General features: G+C 45.4%; 1 protein-coding gene across 1 annotated transcript in view; it reads left to right on the forward strand.

Moving 5' to 3' along the window:
- The window catches only part of PXDC1 (PX domain containing 1), a 79313-nt gene that overhangs the window by 42036 nt on the left and 13307 nt on the right, over window positions 1-23970 (forward strand). The window contains exon 3 of the mRNA XM_075316486.1: window positions 776-893. Within this exon, the coding sequence (XP_075172601.1) occupies window positions 776-893 (118 nt within the window). The remainder of the gene's footprint in view (window positions 1-775; window positions 894-23970) is intronic.

Consider the following 23970-nt stretch of genomic DNA (forward strand, 5'->3'; position numbering starts at 1 on the left):
GAAACACCACCCACAGCCAATCACTCACAGAGACTGCGGACGGCCGTGGAGATGTCAAGTCAGCAGAAAGTTGACGTGACGTCACCGGATCCCCAAGGTCACGGAGCCCGGGGGTCAGGCAATGGGGAACAGCGGTATGCAATAGCGTCGCTCACAGGCACTATTGCCAACATAAGGTAGACGTGGTCATTTTTTATGTGGGGTGTATTCATTTTTTCATCAACTAATTTGAGTAAACTGAAGATTTTGTAATGAAAGTTATATTATTAACCTTACTTTTATGTTATGGGTTAACAAAATGTTGCTTGAAAGTCAGTTTTGCGAAAACTGTAGCTATTGTTCTTGTATTTAGTGAGATATTAATTAAAGTCTTAGCTTTCAGAGGGGTGTACTCATTTATGCTGAGCACTGTAGGTGTCTCTGTAGCTATGATATTCACCTAACCTGGTGATAGTTCTACACTACATGTAATATTTAGGGCAGGGCTGGACTCGAGGGGGCCATTCAGGAGGCTGACTGCTAATGGACCTAGGAATGATCTTTCTTGGCGAGACTGTTACGTGTAGCTGGCCTCCTCTTCTATATTGAGGTTGTCCTGAATTGCTCTCCTCATCATATAATGTATGTATTCACAACTTGGCAAAGATTTACCATATTGTGCCATTAAACAATAGTAATACGTAGCAGATGTGCACACACATTCCACCAATACAATGCTTATTACTTACTGTCTTTTCCTAAATGTTATTAAGCTCTTATCCTATTCATCTTCCAGTATTCCAGGTCAGAGGTTGTCCTCACTTTCTTTGAGAGATCACCACTGGACCAGGTGTTGAAAAATGATAATGTGCACAAGATACAGCCCAGCTTCCAAAGCCCTATCAAAATTTCCGGTAAGTAATTATACAAATAGACTGTTGAGTAATATCACCATCATACACACTTTAGCAGTTGTCCTACCCTGTCTATGCCAGACCATAGCTCTTTTGATAAACCATTTTCTAATACCCAACTAATACTAAGGATCTCCATCAGTTTTCCAGATTGGAGAATGTCTGAGGACATTCATGTCCTAACGTAACAAGCAGAAAATAATCTAGAGAAGAAAAATATTTCTGTATACAGCCCACATGGTTTTCAGCCCCAGCTTCTCTACCTAGTATATGTAATGTCACCGCTGACATTAGTATATTGGCATTGCCGAAGATCAAGTGTCACACAAGAAGAAGTTGGTTCTTGCAAAGATTTAGGGTCACATACACAGAAGAATAAGAAGTTGGATCATGTATGCATGCTAACTCTTGTCCTCCTTCTCAGCCTAAGTTTTTGTTGCATGCATATGAGTTAGGAGCACAATCCATGCAGTTTTTGCTGCTTTATGTGGGAATTCTTTATGCTGAAGGCTTTATGTAGAATGGGTTGAGGAGTGCTATACTGTAAGAGGATGTATATAGAGAGAGCTGAGGAGCGATGTCCTGCTGAAGGATTTATATAGAGTAGGTTGCGGAGTGATATACTGTAAGAGGTTGATTATAGAGAGAGCTGAGGAGCGGTGTGCTGCTGAAAGATTTATATAGAGTGGGTTGAGGAGTGATATAGTGTAAAAGGTTGTATATAGAGAGAGTTGGGGAGCGATGGGCTGCTCAAGGCTTTATGTAGAATGGGTTGAGGCGTGATATACTGTAAGAGGTTGTATACAGAGAAAGCTGAGGAGCGATGTGCTGCAGAAGGCTATATATAGAAAGGGCATTTTAAGTGATGAACTGCAGGAAGCTGTATATAGAGAGGACTGAACATCGATGTACTTCAGGAGACTATAAAAATAGAGGTCTAAGATGTGATGTGCTGCAAGTGGCTGTATATAGAAATGGCTGAGGAGTGATGTGCTCCAGGAGACTGTATAAAGAGAGGGCTAATGAGCAATATGCTGCAGGAGGCTGTATATTTTGGAGGCTGGGGAGTGATGTACTGCAGAATGGTGTGGAAACTGAAAGGTTGAGAGGAGCAATGTGCTGCAGGAAGAGACTGTATTTAGATGTTCTGTCAGTAGTGATGTATTTACAGAATGGTACTGTATATAGAGGGGCTAAGAGTAGCAACATTTTTCATAATGGGAATGCATATAAAGAGATTCAGAAGAGTGATGTGCTGTAGAATGGTGCCATGGATAGAGGGGCTGAAAGGAGTGATGAAATCCAGGAAGAGGCTGTATATAGAGGGGTTGAGAAGAGTGATGCACTGCAGGATGGGACTGTATCTAGAGGGGCTAGGAAGAGGGATTTAAAGCAGGATGGGATAGTATATAGGAGTCCTGATAGGATTAATATACTGTGACACTGCCAGCAAAATGAGTCCTCGTTTCCAGTCTATCCCAGTCGACCTTGTGATACAGCATGAGTTTGTGAATGATGCTCCGTACTCGAACCCTGAAATATTGATGTTTGAATGCCGCATAATCCCTAGTCAATTAAACTTCAGAGACATCACTCTCTTCAGTTAGGAAACATAAACAATTGTGAATCAATGTCACTTGTTTCAGTGTAAATGGTAGTGACAACAAGTGCGCTGTGGAGGAAAAGCTAGACAACACCCCAAAAGGGAATGGTTTTGCAGTTGGTGGCTACAGACAATTACTCTCTCCTTATTCTTCCAGGCTGATTCTTATCTAGATTTGCATTTTGTTTTTGTCACTTCATGCAGCATTGGACAGTATTTACATCCTATTCCAGTTTTATAGGTAGTCCACCTCCTACAGAAAGGCATATCCATACATGCCATTGCAAGGACGTTTGCTGTGTCTCCCAGCACAGTCTCAAGAATGTGTAGCAGTTTAACAGGACATGTAAATTTATGCAAGGAGTTTCAGATAGGTCTGTAACAGGGCATCAACCCAGCAGCTGAACCGGTATGTGCTTCCTTGTGAGAGGAGTAACAGGAGAAGCCCTACAGAATGACCCCCAGTAGGCTACATGTGTGCATGTTTATGACCAAACCGTCAAAAACAGAGACCACGAGGGCCCAACATCCTATTATGGAACCTCTGCTCACAGTCCAGCATCGTACAGCTCGGTTGGTATACACAAAAATTAGCAGGTCCACCATTGGGGTGCCCTATTCTTTTCATAGGTAGAACAGGTTCACACTGAGCATATGTGACAGATGTGAAAGTATCTGGAGTTGCCGTGGGGAACATTATACTAGCTGCAAAATTACCCAGCATCACTGGTATGGCAGTGGGTCAGTGATGGTCTGGGAAGGCATATCCTTAGCTTCACTTAAACCTGCAGGTTATAGTCAATGTTACCTTAAAGAGGTGGTTCACTACTCTGCAAGAGTGGCCATTTCCCTTTAAAACTGATATGGAAGGCTTTTTCTAAATACCTTGTTCAGCCAATTCTTCCTCTGAGCGGCGCTATTGTGATCCGCTTATCCCCATGAAGTGAACCCCCACCCGGGCTGAGGGCGGCGTTTCACCGCTCTCTCCTTCGCTGCAGAGCGCCACAAGCAGGAGCGATGCTGAGCTGTGACGCTGGCCTGTGATGAGTGGTGAAACTCCGCTCACGGCCCAGTCTCTCAGGGAGACTGGGGCCGGGCTCAGTGATGTCGGATCAACTGGAAGTTGATGTGACATCTCCGAATCTCAGAGGTCATGGAGCCTGGAGTGTCACTTCATGGGGATGAGCGGACCGCAATAGCACCGCTCAGAGGCAGAATTGGCTGATTAACTCCTTAACGACTGCGGGCAGTAATATTACATCACTGCGGTCATAGTGTTTGAGTTGTACAGCTGACATGTGTGCCTCGCAGGTACGAGTGGAATCGCTATCCACCCGTACCTGTTAACCCCTTAAATGGCACTGTCAAGATGTGACAGCACCATTTTAACGGCAATCACGGTAATCACATAGAGGCTGCCACCGAAAGTCACGTGACATGATCACGTGAATCCGATGGTTGTCATGGTAGCACAGGGTCATGCAATGACTTCTGTAGCTCACATTACTCAGGTCCTGTAACCAGCAGCTGAGTACTGCAGGTTACAATACATGATAATTTCTCCTGATCTTAGCTGTGCTGCTCTTATTGGGAGAAATAAATGAGCGATCAGACTGCTGATCCTTTTAGCCCCCTAGGGGGACTAGTAAAATAAATAGTTTAAAAAAGTTTTGAAAAATTAAAAAAAAAATAAAAAACCTTAAAGGTCAAATCACCCCCCTTTCGCTCCATTGAAAAAAAATGGTTAAAAGAAATATATATACACACATTTGGTATCACCGCATTCAGAAATGCCCGATCTATCAAAATATAAAATCAATTAATCTGATCGGTAAATGGCGAAGCAGCAAAAAAATTCCACACGAAAATTACATTTTTGCGCAAAATGCAATAACAGGCAATAAAAATGTAGTTTCGGTGCAAAAATGGTACCGTTAAAAACGTCTGCTCGAGACGCAAGAAATAAGCCTTCACTGAGCCACAGATCCCGAAAAATAAGAACTCGATGGGTCGCGGAAAATGGCGCAAAACGTACGCCACTTTTTTAAAACAAACTTTTGAATTTTTTAACCCCTTAGATAAAAGTAAACCTATTCATATCTGGTGTCTACGAACTCGCACCAACCTCAGGCATCACACTGACACATCACTTTTACCATATAGTGAACACAGTGAATAAAATATCTCAAAAAAAATAGTGCAATCGCACTTTTTTTTGCAATTTTTCTTCAATTTTCAATTTGGAATTTCTTTTTCATTTTCCAGTACACTATATTGTAAAATTCATAGTTTCATTTTAAAGTACAACTTGTTCGCCAAAAACTGAGCCCTCACATGACCAGATTGACTGAAAAATAAAAAAAAGTTACGCCTCTCAGAAGAAGAAAGGTGAAAAACAAAACCGAAAGCGCAAAATCGGCTGGTCATGAAGGGGTTAAGGTATTTAGAAAAAAGCCTTCTCTATCAGTGTTAGGCCTCTTTAACAGGTCCGTGAAAATCAAACACGTTTTTCATGGACATGTCATATATGCATATTGCCCTCAGTGAGCCGTGTATATGGCACACATGTGTTCTCCGTGTACTATCCATGATAACACACGGAGAATGGGAACTTTCTGCTCACCTGTCCCTGGCGTTGCTGTCCGTGGTGCTGATCTTCTGTCTCCGATCCTGCCGACTCCCCGCTGCTGCTGTTTCCGGCCGCAGTGAAGTGAATATGCAATGAGCATAATGAGCGGCGGTCGGAAGGAAGCGACAGTAGCGGCAAAGACATGAGGGCTGGAGAAGGTGAGTAAAGTTTTTTTTTTTCTTGCAGACACATGTGTTTTCTCCGATGCGTGTCACACGGAACACATCCGTGTGGTTCGTTTGTGTTACGTGTGACCCGTTTGCATTCCATGTGACACCCATGATGCCGGAGAAAAACGGACATGTCTATGTGTGGAGCACACGGGCACACGTATGCTCCACATGTACACACGGTCCATGGCAGAATACGCACGTGAACGCAGACCCATTGATTTTAATTTGTCTACGTGTGCCCGTGTCTCCGGTACATGAAGAAACTTACCAAACACGTACCGGAGGCACGGACGTGTGAAAGAGGCCTTATAGAGATGTGGCCACTATTGCAGAGTACCACCTCTTTAACTACTGATGAAATCTGTCAGACCTTAAACTGGAGCAATAGGCCTGGTTTCCTCCTAGTGTAGGACAATGCTTGCCTCATGTGGCCAGAGAGTGTAGGCGGTTCCTGGATGATGAAGGAATTGATACCATTGACTGGCCCACATGTTCCTCAGATCTGAATCCAATTGAGAACTGCTAGGACATTATGTATCATTACATCGGGCATTTAAGTATCACCATAGACTGTCTAGGAGCTTACTGATGCCCTGAGATCCCAAAAACCACCATTAACCGGCTCATCAGGAACATACCCATCCTTTGCATATGAGTACTGGAGAGCAATAAACATTAGTGAGTCACGATATGAGTTCCTGTGATGAAATTCACCTAAATTGGAGCCTCTTATGATGTAATTTTTTTACATAAATGTTTGGGGTAATTTAGAATCCAGCCTACAATTGGCTGATGAGTTTGGTTTTCACTGACTGTTCATACATTTCGTGGTCAGTGTGTAACACAATTTATATAAGTAAAGTTTTTCAACTGGAATCATTTGTTCATCGAGATCTGATTTTAAGGGCACCTATCTTCTGTCTGGAGCTCCCTTTTTTTAAATAAGAGAATAGCACACGATTTGTGTTTTTTTTTAAATATCTATTAACAAAATGCTCAGCACTTCTGGGTTGTGGGATCCTGGTACGCAAATCTGGATCACGCAACCCACCGCGACGTCTCACAGCGAAAGAGCGAGATTTACTCTTTGCAATAACCGACCACTGCCGCATCCTTTACATCTCTGTTACTGAACGGTAGCTGCTGTAATGATGTTACCATTTTTTATGACACAGTGGTCGGTTAGTACAAAGTATGAATCTCGTTCTTTCACTGAGAGTAGCTTTGTTGGGTTGTGGGATCTGCTCGGCATCCCAGGAACCTAAAAGTTCAAGCCCAATTTTTGGTAGAAAGTTGGGCCATTTTGGAGGACTTTAGGGACCCCTCTGAGCAGTTTTGTTCATATGTAATATTTAGTAAGATCCTCAATCTGGGACTATCCACTCTTTTATTAAATTAATAGGGCAGCTCCAGATTGACAGGCATTCTTTTAAATGACCCCTAAAACTTTTTGAGCAGTGCACCCATATATGCGGTGTCCACCGAAGCCCCAGCTGTTTCAGCGCACCTTGAAACACAAAGAAACAACCACAAATCCCTTTCCTCTGCTTATCAGGTCGGTTACCCATTTTATTCATCACCTTCCTCATTACACCCCATTTTCGGAACTGGAAAAAAGGACACAGACCTGACAAATCAGAGATACTAGGTATGGTGACATTACTGTGGACCTCACGAATCAGGGATACTAGGTTTGATGGCATTACTGTGGACCTCAGAAATCAGGGATACTAGGTATGGTGACATTACTGTGGACCTCACAAATCAGGGATACTAGGTATGTTGGCAATACTGTAGACCTCACAAATCAGGGATGCTAGGTATGGTGACATTACTGTGGACCTCACAAATCAGGGATGCTAGGTATGTTGGCATTATATATAATTTTGTTTATATCTCATTTTACCACTTGTACACCGTCTGATAGGCATCATAAGGGGGACACTGAGCCGCGCGGCCACCAATATTCTGCCTGTGCTAGAAAAAGAAAAGTTGTGTACAGGTATCATCCTATACAGCTAAGCCAAAGGGGCGGAATTGTTTAGCGTGTACTTTAAAATGATAACATCATAGTGCCTAATTCATCTTCTGCAATTTTTCAAGTCACGTTTAATTTTTAGCATTGTGGTATTTGCTGGCTTTTTTGTTGTTGCACCAAATCCATTAAAATGGCGTACCTTTTTTTTTCTCATTTTTTCTCATTGTTTTTGCCACTATTTAGAACAAAAACTTGCATGCTCCTTTAGGCTGTGTGCACACGATGCGTTTTTTACCGCGGAAACGCTGCGTTTTGAACCGCAGCGTTTCAGTGGCAAATTGCATGCGTTCAGCTTTCCCAGCAAAGTGTATGGGAAAGCTGAAAAATCAGTGCACATGCTGCGTTTCTTTCCGCAGCGTTTTGGATGCCAAAAATCGGTGCGGAAAGAAAAGCAGCATGTCACTTCTTTTGTGCGTTGTGGCTGCGTTCTCTCCCCCATTGAAATCAATGATGTGGGGTCAGAACGCAGCCACAACGCATGGACCTGCTTTTTTGTTGCGGTCCGCGGCCTTTGTCGGCACGCCAGAACGCAGGCATTTACCTGGAAGTGAGGTCAAGAGGCTTCCTGTTGACCTCACTTCCTGGCAAAGCCCCCGGTGTCGCCAAAGTGCCCGCCCCGACCCCCCTCCCGAAAATCCAACATGGCCGCGCGCACAGTAGCGCACCGGCCGCCCTGCTCCTATGATTTCTGTCGCATGTGCAATAACACATGCGACAGAAAACTGTTCCCCAGGCCCTGCCCGTTCACCCCCTATTCCCCCCGGTGTCATACATACCTGTCCGGTCGCAGCGCTGATCCCCCGCGGCCCCCTCCTCCTTCACAGTGCACGCTGGCCGGTCACATGAGCAGAGCAGCTGACAGCCAGCACAGTGTTCAGTGTGAGCTGTGCTGGCTGCTCGCACTCTGCAGCTGTGACCCGGGGAGAGTGGGTGCAGATTTTTGCACCCACTCTCCTCAAATGGAGGGTCTGCCCTCCTAGAAAATGGGGGATACGTTTCCTGAACGTGCCCCCATATTCTAGAAGGTCCAGAGCCGACGTGGGACATCCATATGGATTTCTGCGGACCCATTTTTTTTAATTAAATTGGAGAACAAGGGAATGATTTGGGGAGTGTTTTTTCTAATAAAACATTTTTTGTTGTCTTTTTTTGCTTTTGTTTACTGTCAATTAGTTATGTCGGGTGTCTGATAGACGCCGTGACATCACTAATTGCTGGGCTTGATGCCAGGTGACATTACACATCTGGTATCAACCCCATTTATTACCCCGTTAGCCAACGCACCAGGGCGCGGGATGAGTTGGGGCGAAGCGCCAGGATTGGCGCATCTAATGGATGCGCCACTTCTGGGGCGGCTGCGGCCTGCTATTTTTAGGCTGGGAAGAGTCCAATAACCATGGCTCTTCCCACCCTGAGAATACCAGACCCCAGCTGTCAGCTTCACCTTGGCTGGTGATTTAATTTGGGGGGACCCCACGTTATTTTTTTTTTTATTCTTTATTTATAAATAAAAAAAAAAACATGGGGAGCCCTCCAAATTGATCACCAGCCAAGATGAAGCTGCCACAGCTGTGGTTTGCAGGCTACAGCTGTCTGCTTTACCCTGACTGGCTATCAAAAATAGGGGGGACCCCACGCCATTTTTTTCATTTTTTTTTTTTTTTTTTTTTTTTATTGGATAAATACTAAGCTAGGCACCCTTTAGTGCCACATGAAAGGTACTAAAGGTGCCAGCTTAGAATATGCAGGCGGGGGTAGGACGTTCTATATATTTGACATCCCTTCATCCATTGACGCTTTTTAGGCTGTGTGTCCACAATCAGGGTTTGCAGCGTTATGGGCGCTGAGTGTTTTCCCTGCGTCCATAACGCTGCGTTGTGCAGTAGAAGCACAGTGGAAGGATTTTTGGAGATCCCATGCCCACTGTGCTTCTTTTCTCCGCAGCATAAACTGACCGGTAGCGTGGCTTCCCGAGCCTCAGCATGTCAATTTATGCTGCGGAGACGAGAGTGTTCTCTGCAGGTAGCATAGAGCTCCACAGCAGCCTGAACCCAAATCGTGGGCATGGGCAGCTGCAGGAAGGCTGGCACTGTGTACTAGACGCCGTGTCGCTGGATCATGGCCACATAGCCTTAGGCCCCTTTCACACGTCAGTGATTCTGGGACGTTTGTGCTTTTTTTTAAACGTACCAGGATCACTGACATACGCAGACCCATTATAATGAATGGGTCTGCTCACACGTCAGTGATTTTTCACTGCACGTGTCTCCGTGCAGCGTACCCGCGTGTGCGTGATTGCCGCACGGAGACATGTCCATTTTTTTCTGGCATCACTGATGTCCCACGGATCACGCAGTGGTGTGATCCGTGAAACACGTGCCAGAAAAAAACGTGCTTTTAAAATAAAAAACATTTTAACTCACCCGGCTCCAGCGATGTCCTCTGCAGCCCGTCCTCCCTGTTCCTTCTGTGCCGGCTCATTATTGTCGCGCATATTCATGATGCACGACACAGCCAACCCGGAAGCAGCTGCTGCGGGGGTCAGCGCCGGCCGGATGCTGCACCGCGGGAGCGATCAGCACCATGGAGAGCGGGAGCGGGCGCAGGTGAGTTAATCTCTAAGTGCAATCACGGGCCACGGAGAACGGAGCCCGGATTGCACTTAGACAACCCACGTGTGCCGTGATTCACGGCACACGGAGGGACATGTGCGTGTTTTACACGCCAGTGAAAAACGTCAGTGTTTTTCACTGACATGTGAAGCGGGCCTAAAAGTGAGAATATTGTTGCTACAGCAACATTTTGGGTGAAGTAGCTGTGGATTCAAAATGCTTAATATACTCCTGAATAAAATCCTTGATGGGTGCAGATTCCAAAATGGGGTCACTTGTGGGGGTTTTCTGACGTATAGGTACCTAAGGGGCTTGGTGCGCGAAGTTTATTTCAACTTTTCCAAAATTCAAATGGTGCTCCTTCCATTCCAAGCGCTCCCATTTATCCAAACAGAATGTGGAGAAGGAAATGACATCACAGGTTTTTTTTTCCAAAGGTCTGTGTTCAACCAACTTTATTATCACTGACAAGTCTTAAAAAACGCACCTAAAAAAACGCATGAAAAACGCATGAAAAACGCATGAAAAACGCATGAAAAACGCATGCGTTTTCGATGCGTTGTTTCTCAAAAAGCATTGTTTACAATTCTCCCCTCTGCCAGAGGGTGCGTTTTTTTCCGCGCGGAAAAAAAAGCAACGTGTGCACATACCCTAAAAATGGTTCATGATAGTCAACTGCACCACAATATAAACTCTCCCAGAGACCTTACTACAGGCAGGGACTGGAGCGTGATGCTCCCAAAAATGCGACAGCTGGTAAATCACATTTCATGAATCTGTCTAAAATATTAGGAAAGTTGTCAAGGAAAAGTCAAAAAAGGGAATCTGTCACCAAGTTTTTGCTGTGTAATCTCAGAGCATAATATAGTAATATGAATTACTGGACAGTGTTTTGCTGTTTCAATGCAGTGTTTTATCAGCAGGAGATTATCACTACAAGACAGCTGCCTCATGCCTCCTAATCCAACCAATCCCTCAGCACTGGTTAGCAGCGCTCTGTCACTATACAATGTACATAGAAAGCTGTGGTGAGGGTGGGGTTATGCACAGCTCAGCATCCCAGCTCTGCTAGATCTGCAGGAGAGAAAACTGTGATTCTATCATAATTGTTGGACTCGTAAATTAAGTGATATTTCTCTGGATCTGGGTCTTTGTTCCTATATCAGGCTGCTGTCAGATTACATAGCAAAAACCTATTGACAGTTTCCCTTTAAAAAAAAAAGACAACTTAAAAAGTGGTGGAAATTATATAGAGAATAGTTTGCAAATACAAAAGCTACTAAAAAAGGAAGAAGTTACTCCAGAAGAGTGAAGAAACAGCAATGATGAATCGGGGCCACAGTTTCGGTTTTTATTCTTCGGCTGTACGTTCAGTGAGGCTGTGTATATCTGTCTGCTGACGTGCTCTATAGAGGTAAATGAACCTCTGGTGATGAAGTTCAGTCTAAAATGTGGATTACACTTTGCCATACAACTGAGACAAAGGTGGTAAAATACTGCCACCTAGAGGTGAAATAAACCAGTGTCTAATATACACCGAACAAAAATATATACGCAACTTTTTTGTTTTTTTCTCCCATTTTTCTTGAACTGAACTCCGAGATCTAAGACGTTTTCTATTTAAACAAAAAGCCTTTTTCTCTTAAATATTGTTCACAAATTTATATAGGTCGTTACTGAGCACTTCTTCTTTGCCGAGATAATCCATCCACCTCACAGGTGTGACACATCAAGATGCTGATTAGACAGCATGATTATTACACAGGTGTGCCTTAGGCTGGCCCCAATAAGAGGCCACTCTAAAATGTGCAGATTTACAATATTAGATCATTGAGTTCAGCTCATGAAAAATGGGAGCAAAAACAAAAGTGTTGCGTTTAGATTTTTGCTCAGTGTAAATGACACCCTGACCCTAGATTGGTCATTAATTAGAAACAGAAGTAAGTGATGTCAGGCTCGCTGGAGGTGTCATTACGTGTGCATATTTCCATCATGGCAGCATGTGAAAACTGCAGCAGAAATCTGCCATTCTTCCATATTGAGTATGTTGTGGTTTGGACAGCCTTGTGCCTTGTACTGTGATTTGTCTTGTATTTTCTTCCTAGATTTCCCCACCAATCTACCCATGTGAATGCTGCTGTGCTGACCTCTGTGCGGTGCTAGTATATGTATTGTTAGTATAACCTGCACTCCATTGTTTAAGGATGCCGTCACATGCAGTGCAGACTTCATATGTACCCTATTTTTAGCGTTTTTATAATGCATTTTTGAACCCATTAATGCTGTAAATAGACGCTTACTAGTAGAAGAATATATGCAGTATATACACTGCTTTTCCGGCAGCAATGATTTCACCTTCCCTGTGTTTCACCTTTGTGGCATGCTTGAGGGTACCTTGGGGTGCGGCATATGATGGTGGATTAGAATAACTAATGGCCAATATTAATTAAAATGTGCATGGCTGTGTGGTGGTTGGCACGGGGCAGGCCTCAGATATAGTCTTCGTAGCTCGGGGAACAAGAGGTCTCAGCACAACCTGCTATTAACCCCTCCCCTCCCCGTCACCAGACCACTCACAGGACAGACTCTGGTTCAGTCTGAAGCGGCACACATTCACAGGGAATAAAATCCAGCAACAATCTCTTTTTCGTAAACCAACAAATTAACTTTATTCTCTTCTATCTTCAGTAATAATACCTCGGTCCGCAGTTTGCCAAACCGGAATCCTTCACATAGGGATTCTTCACAAATTCATTCACATATAAACTTTGTCAGCAGTCCGTCTCCCTGGCACCTGGGTTCTCTGTCACCACTAGGCCCCTCCTCCCATCAATATGCATCACACTGGCACGATACCGGGTCATGAAGTCCATTGGGTACGTCACAGCGCAAGAAGGACCACAACCGGACAGGGCTCTCCATCCGTACCCAGGTCATCCAGTCATATCCTACAACTTGAGGGCATGCTGACCTTTCAGTGAGTGAGGAATTCTTTGAGTATTAGCAGCCAGGTGAAATGGACGCCAGACCCCCGACCATTCGACTACATCCTTCTCCTGGGAGACGCAGTTGATCAATCCGGTTCCCGCATATCACGGTCGCATAGGTGACCCATCGGGTCAAAATCGTCATGGTGGGCTTGTCTTCCTGGGGACTCTCCTCTAGTCTACTTCCTGTCCCTCCCTTATATACTCCTATCCTCCTCCTACTACTGCTCTCTCTCTGCCCACCCTGGTGCCAGGAGAACTGTGTGGCAACACTGCCACCTGGTGGTGAGCTTACACAAACATGGCAATTGAAATAAATACAGAAGACAGTGGTGTGCCAGGCACGATTGCAGGGGTGGGCCTAACCCTCAACCCCCCTACAGTTGCATCAACGTAACAATAGTTTATCAGACAATTGTTCATTTGATCCATGGCAATGAAATGGAAATAACTGTTTATAAGGCACCAAAGGCGGTGTTCCATAAACAGCCGAGCTCAGCTGCTCTAATGTGTATGCCCATAGAAATGAATGGGAGTCACCGAAACAGTTAACAAAAGTTATATGGTTTGCGTAACTTCGTCATTGCAGAAACGGCATATTTTCTTGTGCTACCCAGATTCTGTAACACCCAACCGACATGGACCCAGGGGAGTATCTGTAAATCTGCGGAGCTGTCCTGGGAGGTCGGATGTGTCCCAACTTCCATCTTATCTGTGTCTTTGGGACACAGATACAGTTGAACACAATGGTGGAGAAGGAAGCCATCAGATACATCTATGTACAAGGATATTGAGGTCACATGACAGTTTCAGATCATGTACCTGGGCAGCAGCCAGAGGATCGGGATGCAGACAAGTGATTTGCATGTGGTAGGGCATCATACTGTCTATGGGGGAATCATACTCGGGGGGACGAACTGTGGGGGCATTATTTGTATGGGGAGGTTGTGGGGACATAATTCTTTGTAGGGAGGCGGTGGTGGCATCATACTGTGTGTCTAGGCATCATTCTATGTATGGGTCTGTAAAAGGAATCAGTGTTTTGGGGGACCTATGGGGGTATCATACTGTCTGTGGGGGAATTATGCTGTGTGGGGGAGGGACTGTGGGGGTATTATTTTGTACGGTAATGTTGTGGGGGCATATTACTGTGTGGAGGGCTGTGGGAACAGGATACTGTGTGCAGGTGACTGGGAATACTGTGTGGGGAGACTGGAGGCATCATTCTATGTAAGGGGACTATGGGGGCATCATTCTGTGTATCTGTAAGAGTAATCATATGGTTTGGGGAGCTGAGGGGCCATTATAATATGGGAAGCTGGGGGGGAAATTATACTGTATGGGGGGAGTTGGCATTATACTGTGTGGTGGGCTGTGAAGGCTTATACTGTGTGTGGAGAAGGGGCATCATACTTTGTGTTGGGTTGTGTGGGCATTAGGCTGTGGAGGGGGGCTGTGGAGGCATCATACTGTGTGCGTGAATTATACTATTTATTGTGAAATTTTTGTTATGAACCTAAGCATTACTTTGATTGTTTGTAATGTTCTGGTTGCTCATCTAGGCTGTAACGACTAGTCACTGCAACTTTCTGTGTGAACGTCGGTATCTTTCATCTTTACCACTAGATGGTGCTACAGATTCATTAAAGCTTTACTTTCTCAAGAGAATAAATTATGGTTTGTAATTAGAGCTGAGTGGACCCGTGGAAGGTCGAGTTCGCCGGGTTCGGCCAGACTTTAGTTAAAAGTTTGGTTCAGGCACCAAACTTGACCCTGGACCCCAAACCTGATATAAAACAATGGGGACCCAAACTTTTGTGTTGTAAAATAGGCTAGGGGCTGCAAAAAGAAGCAAAAAGGGAGCAATTGCCCTGCAAACAAGTGTATATGGAATAAATAAAAAAAAGGCATGGGCTCCCTCCTAATTTTGATAACCAACACAGTTAAAGCAGACAACAGCGGGCTGCGACTCTCAGCTGTCTGCTTTACCCTGGCTGGTTGTCAAAAATAAATAATTTATTTAAATAATTAAAATAAAACGGCATGACAAATTCCAGACCTGCTGCTGACCGGCAGTGACCAATGGAGATTCGTTCTGAGAAAATCTTAGAACGACGCTCCGTAGGAATCAATGGATGCCACGGGACATTACACGTTGGAACTTCCAAGATTTATTATTAAGTAATAAATTGGTGAACGAGGGCGTGTGGGGAGTCTTTAGTCAAATAAACTTTTTTTTTCCCTGTGGCAGTTTTGTTAACTCTACACTTACCAGGTTAGTGATGGCAGTGTCTGATAGGCACCTCTCCATTACTAATCCCTGGGCTTGATGTCGGCTGTCAATTCACAGCTGACATCAACCCCAAAAGTATTACTTCAATTGCCACCGCACCAGTGGAATCGGGGTAGTACTTTTGGATTTGGGTAAAGCTCCGGAATTGGTGCATTTAATGAATCCGTCACTTCTGGGGTGGCAGCGGACTGTAAGTTTTAGGCGGGGAGGGACCAAATAACCATGGGCCTTGCCACCCTGACACACCAATATCAGCCTTCAGCTGTCTGCTTCACCTTGGCTGGTTATGAAAAATAGGGGGAAAACGACCGATTTTTAAAGAATCATTTAAATAATGTAAAAAAAAAAAAGGCATGGGATTCCCTCTATTTTTGATAACCAGCCAAGGTAAAGCAGACAGCTGAGGGCTGCAGCCTGTAGCTGTTTGTTTTACCTGTGCTAGGTAATCAAAAATAGGCAGGAATCTATTGTTGACAGCAGTGTACAGTCATCTCCCTCATGCAATAAAGCTTACTGATTGGCTGTGCTGCAGCCTGTCAACTAACTTTATTAGTATACGAACTGTACCCGAACTTCAAACTTGGACTCACTTTTTAAAACTCTGTGGCTGAGTCCGAGCCCTGGAGACACCCGGTGTCTGGTACAAGCCCCGGAGACACCCGGTGTCTGGTACGAGCCCCGAACTTTACCATTCAGGTTCGCTCATCCCTAGTTGTAATCTATGGGTTGATTACTTATGCCGTAAAGACTAGTCACTGCCAATTTCTGTGGGAACGTCTATGTCTCAACTTCACCACTAGATGGTGCTACAGATTCATTAAAGCTTTACTTTCTCAAGGGAATAGATCACTATTGAACACGCATCTGTCTTGAACTCCTGCTGTCACTGCTCCATCTCAAACATTCAGCCAAAGGTTTAATACGATACATGTTTGGACATAATTAAAATATAAGAAATGCAATTTGAGCCTTGTTTACTGATTTATTTTTAAACCCAAGACTGTGACAAAAAAAAAACAACGAAATTAGGGACATCATACAGAAAAACCCTAGAATTAACATGCTGTTTTAATTATTTATTGTTTTTTTAAAAAAAGGTGCAAAAACCCAAGGAAAAAATGACGAAATGATTGACATCTCAGACATTGCATTTATTCTGCTGCTACTGTTAAATGGTGCATTTTTTCCATAGAAAAAAATGTACCATAGACAATGTGTTAAAAAGCCCTAAGTCAGAATTTTCTGTAAGCAAGCTCAATTTGCTTCTATTATTATACTTTATTACAATTTTCTCATACGGTGAATGGAATACATACATGGAGGAGATTTACTACAGTAGTTGCAGCAGAAGTTTGGCCATTAAATCTGACACAACATTCAATGCAAAGTACCATTCAGATCAGTAGTGATATTACTGAGATTGTCCTGTCAGAGGTACAGTGACTACATTTCCCCAAAAGAAAAAAAAAATAAATATATATATATATATATATCTATATATATAATTGCCTTATTCTGTCTGTCTGTCTGTCTTGCTCCAAAATTGTGTCCTTACGGTGACACAAAGCTTATTGTCCGCTGGGCTCGCCATGGCCCCGCCCCCCGCACGGATTGGCCGCTCGCCTCACCTCCGCCCCCCCCACGGATTGGTCGCTCGCCTCGGCCTGGCCCCGCCCTCCGCATGGATTGCCCGCTGGCCTCGGCCCTCCGCACGCATCGCCAGACATAACCTTGCACTGCTGGGATCGTGACGGAGCCGGTGTACGCTGGTAACCATTATACACATCGGGTAACTAAGGTCCCTTGGTTACCCGATGTGTATCATAGTTACCAGTGTACACCGGCTCAGTCACGATCCCAGCAGCGCCAGACATACCCTTGCGATGCTGGGATCGTGACGGAGCCGGTGAACGCTGGTAACCATTATACACATCGGGTAACTAAGATCCCTTAGTTACCCGATGTGTATCATAGTTACCAGTGTACACCGGCTCCGTCACGATCCCAGCAGCGCCAGACATACCCTTGCGATGCTGGGATCGTGACGGAGCCGGTGAACGCTGGTAACCATTATACACATCGGGTAACTAAGGTCCCTTAGTTACCCGATGTGTATCATAGTTACCAGCGTACACCGGCTCCCGGTACACATGTGCAGGGAGCCGGCATTATACTCTTCTCCCCTCAGGACTCCTCTCTGAGTATAATAGGAGAACTATTATAGCATGGGGGATGGAGCACGATGGGGAGTGCGCAGCATGGGGGATGGAGCACGATGGGGAGTGTGCAGCATGGGGGATGGAGCACGATGGGGGGTGCGCAGCATGGGGGATGGAGCACGATGGGGGGTGCGCAGCATGGGGGATGGAGCACAATGGGGGGTGCGCAGCATGGGGGATGGAGCACGATGGGGGGTGCACAACATGGGGAATGGAGCACGATGGGGAGTGCGCAGCATGGGGGATGGAGCACGATGGGGAGTGCGCAGCATGGGGGATGGAGCACGATGGGGGTGCGCAGCATGGGGGATGGAGCACGATGGGGGGTGCGCAGCATGGGGGATGGAGCACGATGGGGGGTGCGCAGCATGGGGGATGGAGCACGATGGGGAGTGTGCAGCATGGGGGATGGAGCACGATGGGGGGTGCGCAGCATGGGGGATGGAGCACGATGGGGAATGTGCAGCATGGGGGATGGAGCACGATGGGGGGTGCGCAGCATGGGGGATGGAGCACGATGGGGGGTGCGCAGCATGGGGGATGGGGCACGATGGGGGGTGCGCAGCATGGGGGATGGAACACGATGGGGGGTGCGCAGCATGGGGGATGGAGCACGATGGGGGTGCGCAGCATGGGGGATGGAGCACGATGGGGGGTGCGCAGCATGGGGGAAGGAGCACGATGGGGGGTGCGCAGCATGGGGGATGGAGCACGATGGGGGGTGCGCAGCATGGGGGATGGAGCACGATGGGGAGTGCGCAGCATGGAGGATGGAGCACGATGGGGAGTGCGCAGCATTGGGGATGGAGCACGATGGGGGGTGCGCAGCATGGGGGATGGAGCACGATGGGGGGTGCGCAGCATCGGGGATGGAGCACGATGGGGAGTGCGCAGCATGGGGGATGGAGCACGATGGGGGGTGCGCAGCATGGGGGATGGAGCACGATGGGGAATGCGCAGCATAGGGGATGGAGCACGATGGGGGGTGCGCAGCATGGGGGATGGAGCACGATGGGGGGTGCGCAGCATGGGGGATGGAGCACGATGGGGGGTGCGCAGCATGGGGGATGGAGCACGATGGGGGGTGCGCAGCATCGGGGATGGAGCACGATGGGGAATGCGCAGCATAGGGGATAGAGCACGATGGGGGTTGGGCAGCATGGGGGATGGAGCACGATGGGGGGTGCGCAGCATGGGGGATGGGGCACGATGGGGGGGGTGCAGCATGGGGGATGGAGCACTATGGGAGGTGCACACCTCCCCCCAACACACACACACACAACACACCACACACACACTGGGAACCACGAACACCGCCCTACACAGACACCCACACACACAGACAACGCCGCACACACACAACACCCAACACACAAACACCGCGGCATACATAAATATACGCACATACCGCACAACACACACATTGCACAAAACATACCTCCCCCCAAAACACACCACACCCACACAAACCGCGCAACACACACACACAACGCTAAAGAGACAAACAACGCAACACACGCAACACACATACAACACCGCTCTCACCCCCCGCCACACCCAGACAACACCCAGAACATGTACAGCGCCCTACACAAACATTTGGTAACTACACACAACAACATCAATATATATATATATATATATATATATATATATATATACATATATAACAAAAATCATACATGAACTACACAATACGTAAATTCTAGACTACCCGATGCGTAGAATCGGGCCACCTTCTAGTATATATATATATATATATATATATATATATATATATAGATAGATAGGCTCCATAGAGTAAGACAGCACCTTTATTTTGGAAATCATTGATGAATTGAGACATAACAATCCTTGGATGCAATCTCCTATGTATTTGTCAGAAAAGCATGATTATAGTTATAACCAGGCGTAAGTGGCTGAGTCCAGAACTCTTTGAAAAGGGAACGGAGAAATCCGCAGACGTGTGACCACCTCTCTATTCGTAGCTGCATCTTCAACAACCAGGATGGTCACCGCATTCTGGAGATAGATCGAAGTCCATTATACATTTATGCAATCTTATTAACAAATAAAAAAGTGACAAAATTGCACACTTATCTAATAGTGTGTACTCTATAGTACATATAAATTGAGCATCATGTGTTAAAGAGAAGCTATCAGCACGATTTTGTAATGTAAAGTAAAGATCTGGCTTTAATGGCACTATAATAATCATTACATTAATACCTTTGGTGAAGAAATCCACTTTGTTCCTCTTTGATCACCCTTTGATGTTTTCTGCTAATTTGATTTCAGTGCACAGGGGCCAGAACTGTACTCTGGCTCTTCTCCTCCCTCTCTGTGATTCCCCAACCCTACACCTTCCTATGGTGTTTGAATGGCAGACCACTGCTTTTTCAATTACCTGCCCCCTCTGTTTGAAATCTTGCTCTGCCTCCGTCTTGCCACAGATGGCACATGTGCTGATTCGGTTCTCGACCAAGAATGCCACGTACAGCTGTTCTAAAAAACATCATTGAGCTGAGAAATAAATCTGCACATGTGCCGCCTAAAACGAACTGGAAACTGAATCTTTGTTTGTGCTGCCTAAAACCACATGGAAATTGAATCTGCACTTGCGACGCCTACGGCAATGACGGCACTGGAGCAAATTTCAAACAGAGAAGGCAGGTTACTGTAAAAACAGTGTCCAGCCAGTGAAAAACCGGAGGAAGGCAGAAGTACTGGAGAATCACAGACGGGGAGGAGAAGGCCCAGTGTACAGTCCAGAATGTGCATCCAAATCTAATTAGCAGAAAACTTCAAATGGTGATTAAAGAAGAATAACAAAGTGTCACGCTGTACAAAGGGCTAGTAAGACGTAGTACAGCATATTCCCCACTAGGTGGCAGCAGAGTAGTAAAGGAGAGTCAAAATTACACTGTAACAGAAAGGCAGCTGAAGTACAGTGGAGTAACTCCAGCATACACTGAACAGGCAAACCACTAGGGGGCAATAGAGTAGCCAAACAGTCAGGGTCTAGCCGGGAAGTCATGTCAGTGCAGAGGGAGGAACAAAATCAAGTCAGAAAACACAACTGATTCAGAAGCCGGGAGATCAGGAATGCAGAGGGAAACACAAACAACAGACAGGAGCGGGAAGTCAGGGACCAGGACAGATGGATGAACAGGGGAGGGTACAGGACAGGGAACGACAACAAGGAGTCAGATAAACCACAAAATCTCACCAGAGCAAGTCACAGGCTGCAGAGCAAAACTATAACCAGCACAGGAATGCAGGTTCAGAAACCATATATAATCTCTCCTGAAACCAGAACGATGCTGATGGGAGTTAACCCCTGACATGACCAGGCCGGGTCTGTGAAACTCTGGAGCAGAGAATACCGGTCCTGGATCATGACACAAAGCTGATTTTTTTCATCAAAGGTATCAATGTCACCTGTCCATTGTTAAGGAAATCCTGAAAACGTGACCTGTTGGGGGCCGAGGACTGGCGTTTGGGAACCACTGCCCTATAACAATCCCATTGAAATGACTAGTGGTTGTTATGCAATGTATCCCTAGGGATAGTGCTGTTAGCTATACTCCATATTTCAAGCTGTGGTACTAATGAGATATTAGTTTTATTAGATGAAATTAGTAGTTCAATACATCTGAATGGGGTTTGTTTCTGCAGTAATTGCATGGATTTTATAGATGTACTGAAGATTTACCAAATTTTTTGAAACAGATCAGCCAGGTGTGAACATACTCTTAGGGTGTGTGCACACAATCAGGACATGCTGCGTCCTGGATATAGTGTGTCCTCTCCTGTGGGAACACAAGTGTTGTCTGCAGGAGACTGCAGCTGCCCGTGCCCACGATCAGGGTTTGGGCCACAGCGGACTTTACCTCTATTCTCCCTGGAGAGAACACTCACATCTCCATAGCATAAATTGATATTCTACGGCTCGGAAAGCCGCACCCCGTTGGTCAGTTTATGCTGCGGAGAAAAGAACCACAATGGGCATGGGCTTTCTATAAATCCCATCCGCTGTGCTTCTACTGTACAATGCAGTACACAGGGAAAACAAGCTGCACCCAAAACGCTGCAGACACTGATCGTGGACACGTAGCCTTACTAGTATTAATTTAAGCAGTATAATTCTAGTTTGGTCACACAGTAACAGAGGCATGTACTTTTGCACGTTTAGTTAGCATTCAGTCTCATCACTGAACAGAACTTTGTCTACCTTCTGCTTAATTTAGAAATGGATGCATATTTGCAATCTTTTAATAAACCTGCTCTTTTGGTACAGCTATTTTCCTTCTTTCCGATGATCTAGCAATCTTGTAGAAATACTTATGTACAAATTGCTTTGTGCCAGAACACAAGAAAATGACTCCTATTTTTCAAAACAGAGGTAATAAGTAGAAGGTTGGGTATAGATAGTAATCACACTGGAAAAAGAACGCTTGTGTTTTGTGTTTCTGCTATACTCATAGGCATACGTCTGCAGCATTCAACGCGCACAGCTTTGCCATATTTTCTATATATATTTACTTTAGTGCTGCATGACGTCCAGTAGCCAGGTACCCAGTGTAATGCACCTAACATTTTGCTGCTGGTGTGTTTTTCATAAGGTTGTCCAGTCGAAATATATTGACGACCTCAGATCTATCATTAGTACTACATTCTTAAGGCCTGCAACACACTTCCATGCCGCCGCTACGTGTTTGGGACGTTTTTATACATACCGGCGGCACAAGTACACGTGCACCAATGTTACCCTATGGTAACAGGCACACACACGTAAAACCACACAGAACGTGTGTCCGTATGGATTGTACGTGTGTGCGTTTTTTCACACGGCTGACATGTCCGCGTTTCTCCTGCATCACGCAGACACGGACCCGCTAAAGTCAATGTGTCCGTGCCTGCACGTACGTGACACCTAGCATGTACGTGTGCTATACGTACCGTCCATATAACGTGTATTGCATAGCATGACTAGGGGGTGGCTCCACATCCTTTTCTCACTTGTTAGTTTAAAATCTAGCATATGGCGCCGTAAACCAAATCTCCTTGAAATCAACCAGAGTAGATACATAGTACACTCATTTGAAAGAGACATCTTTGTGTCTGTCTATTGAGCTATTTTAACCCTTTTAAATGAGTTTAAACAAAGGTTACCAATTAGTAGTGATTATGGCAGTTGATAGTCCAATCATTTTCTATCAGAAACGGATCAAGACAAACGGACTGAATACGGACATGACACGCACGTATGTCACGCATACACGGACATTCAATACGCACGCACAGCGCGCATACGCCATCACACGGATGTCACACGTACCGGGGAAACGGACATCAAAAACGGAACACGGACCTGAAAAAAGGAATGCAAGACACGCACGTGTTTTTTGCGGAAGTGTGTTGCAGGCCTAAGATAGGTCAGCGATATTAGATTGATGTGGGTTCAATACCTGGGACCCCGACCAATCAGCTGTTCCAAACTATGTGGCCAGATGTAAAGATGTTGAGCAGATCTGCACTGCACAGCTCCATTCATTGTGTAACGCCCACTGCCGGGTACTGCAGAACAGATCCTATTCTCTTGACCAGTTCCTATTGTTTTGAATAGGATCTGTTCTACAGTAAACAGCTGAAGCCGCTTCACATTGAATGGAGCTGTGCAGTTTATTTAATTTCTTTACATCCAGCCGCCACCAGAGCTTGGAACAGCTGATTAGAGGGCTATGGTGTCTGAGCCTAACCATTCTGATGTTGAAGACCTATCCCAAGGATAGGTGATCAATATATTCTGACCAAACAATTCCTTTGATAACTTGCTACAATAGCACACTGGCTCCTACATTGGTGTAATAGGCTGTAAGTCTACAGTAATTTGATGTCTTGTGGATGAGACCAGGATTCAGTCTTAACTTATTTAAACCATAGCAGCTCCTGGTAATACAAATGGTAAAATAACATATCGCAAGCAGCACCCCCATTTTTGGGGGTGTATATTTGACTCAGATATGTCCTTCACTCCTTATATCTAATCACTGACTTGCTCATTATCATATGCACCTAAAAAAAGAATCTCTAGAATTCGCCTTTTTCTTACAATTAAAACTGCACAAACTCTTATTGTCATTTTTATTCTTTCCCATATGAACTGCTGCAACTCTCAGACTCCTTACTAAACCCTCCCTTCTGCTGCAATCTATCCGGAATGCAGCAGCAAGGCATATATTTCTATCCAGTCACTACACCAATGGTTCCACCTTCTTCCAGTCATTGCACTGGTTGCCCATCCACTATAGCATACAATATAATAAACTTACCACACTCATCCACAAAACTCACCACACCACCTTTCATCTCTGCCCTCATCTCTGTCTACCACTCTGCCCATGCTCTATTTTAATAATAATATTTATTCACTTACGTAGCGCTAATAATTCCACAGCGCTTTACATACAATGGCAACACTGTCCCCATTGGGGATCACATAAATTCTTTATCAGTACGT

The sequence above is a fragment of the Anomaloglossus baeobatrachus genome, chromosome 6 (genome assembly GCF_048569485.1).
Source record: "Anomaloglossus baeobatrachus isolate aAnoBae1 chromosome 6, aAnoBae1.hap1, whole genome shotgun sequence".
NCBI lineage: Eukaryota > Metazoa > Chordata > Amphibia > Anura > Aromobatidae > Anomaloglossus > Anomaloglossus baeobatrachus.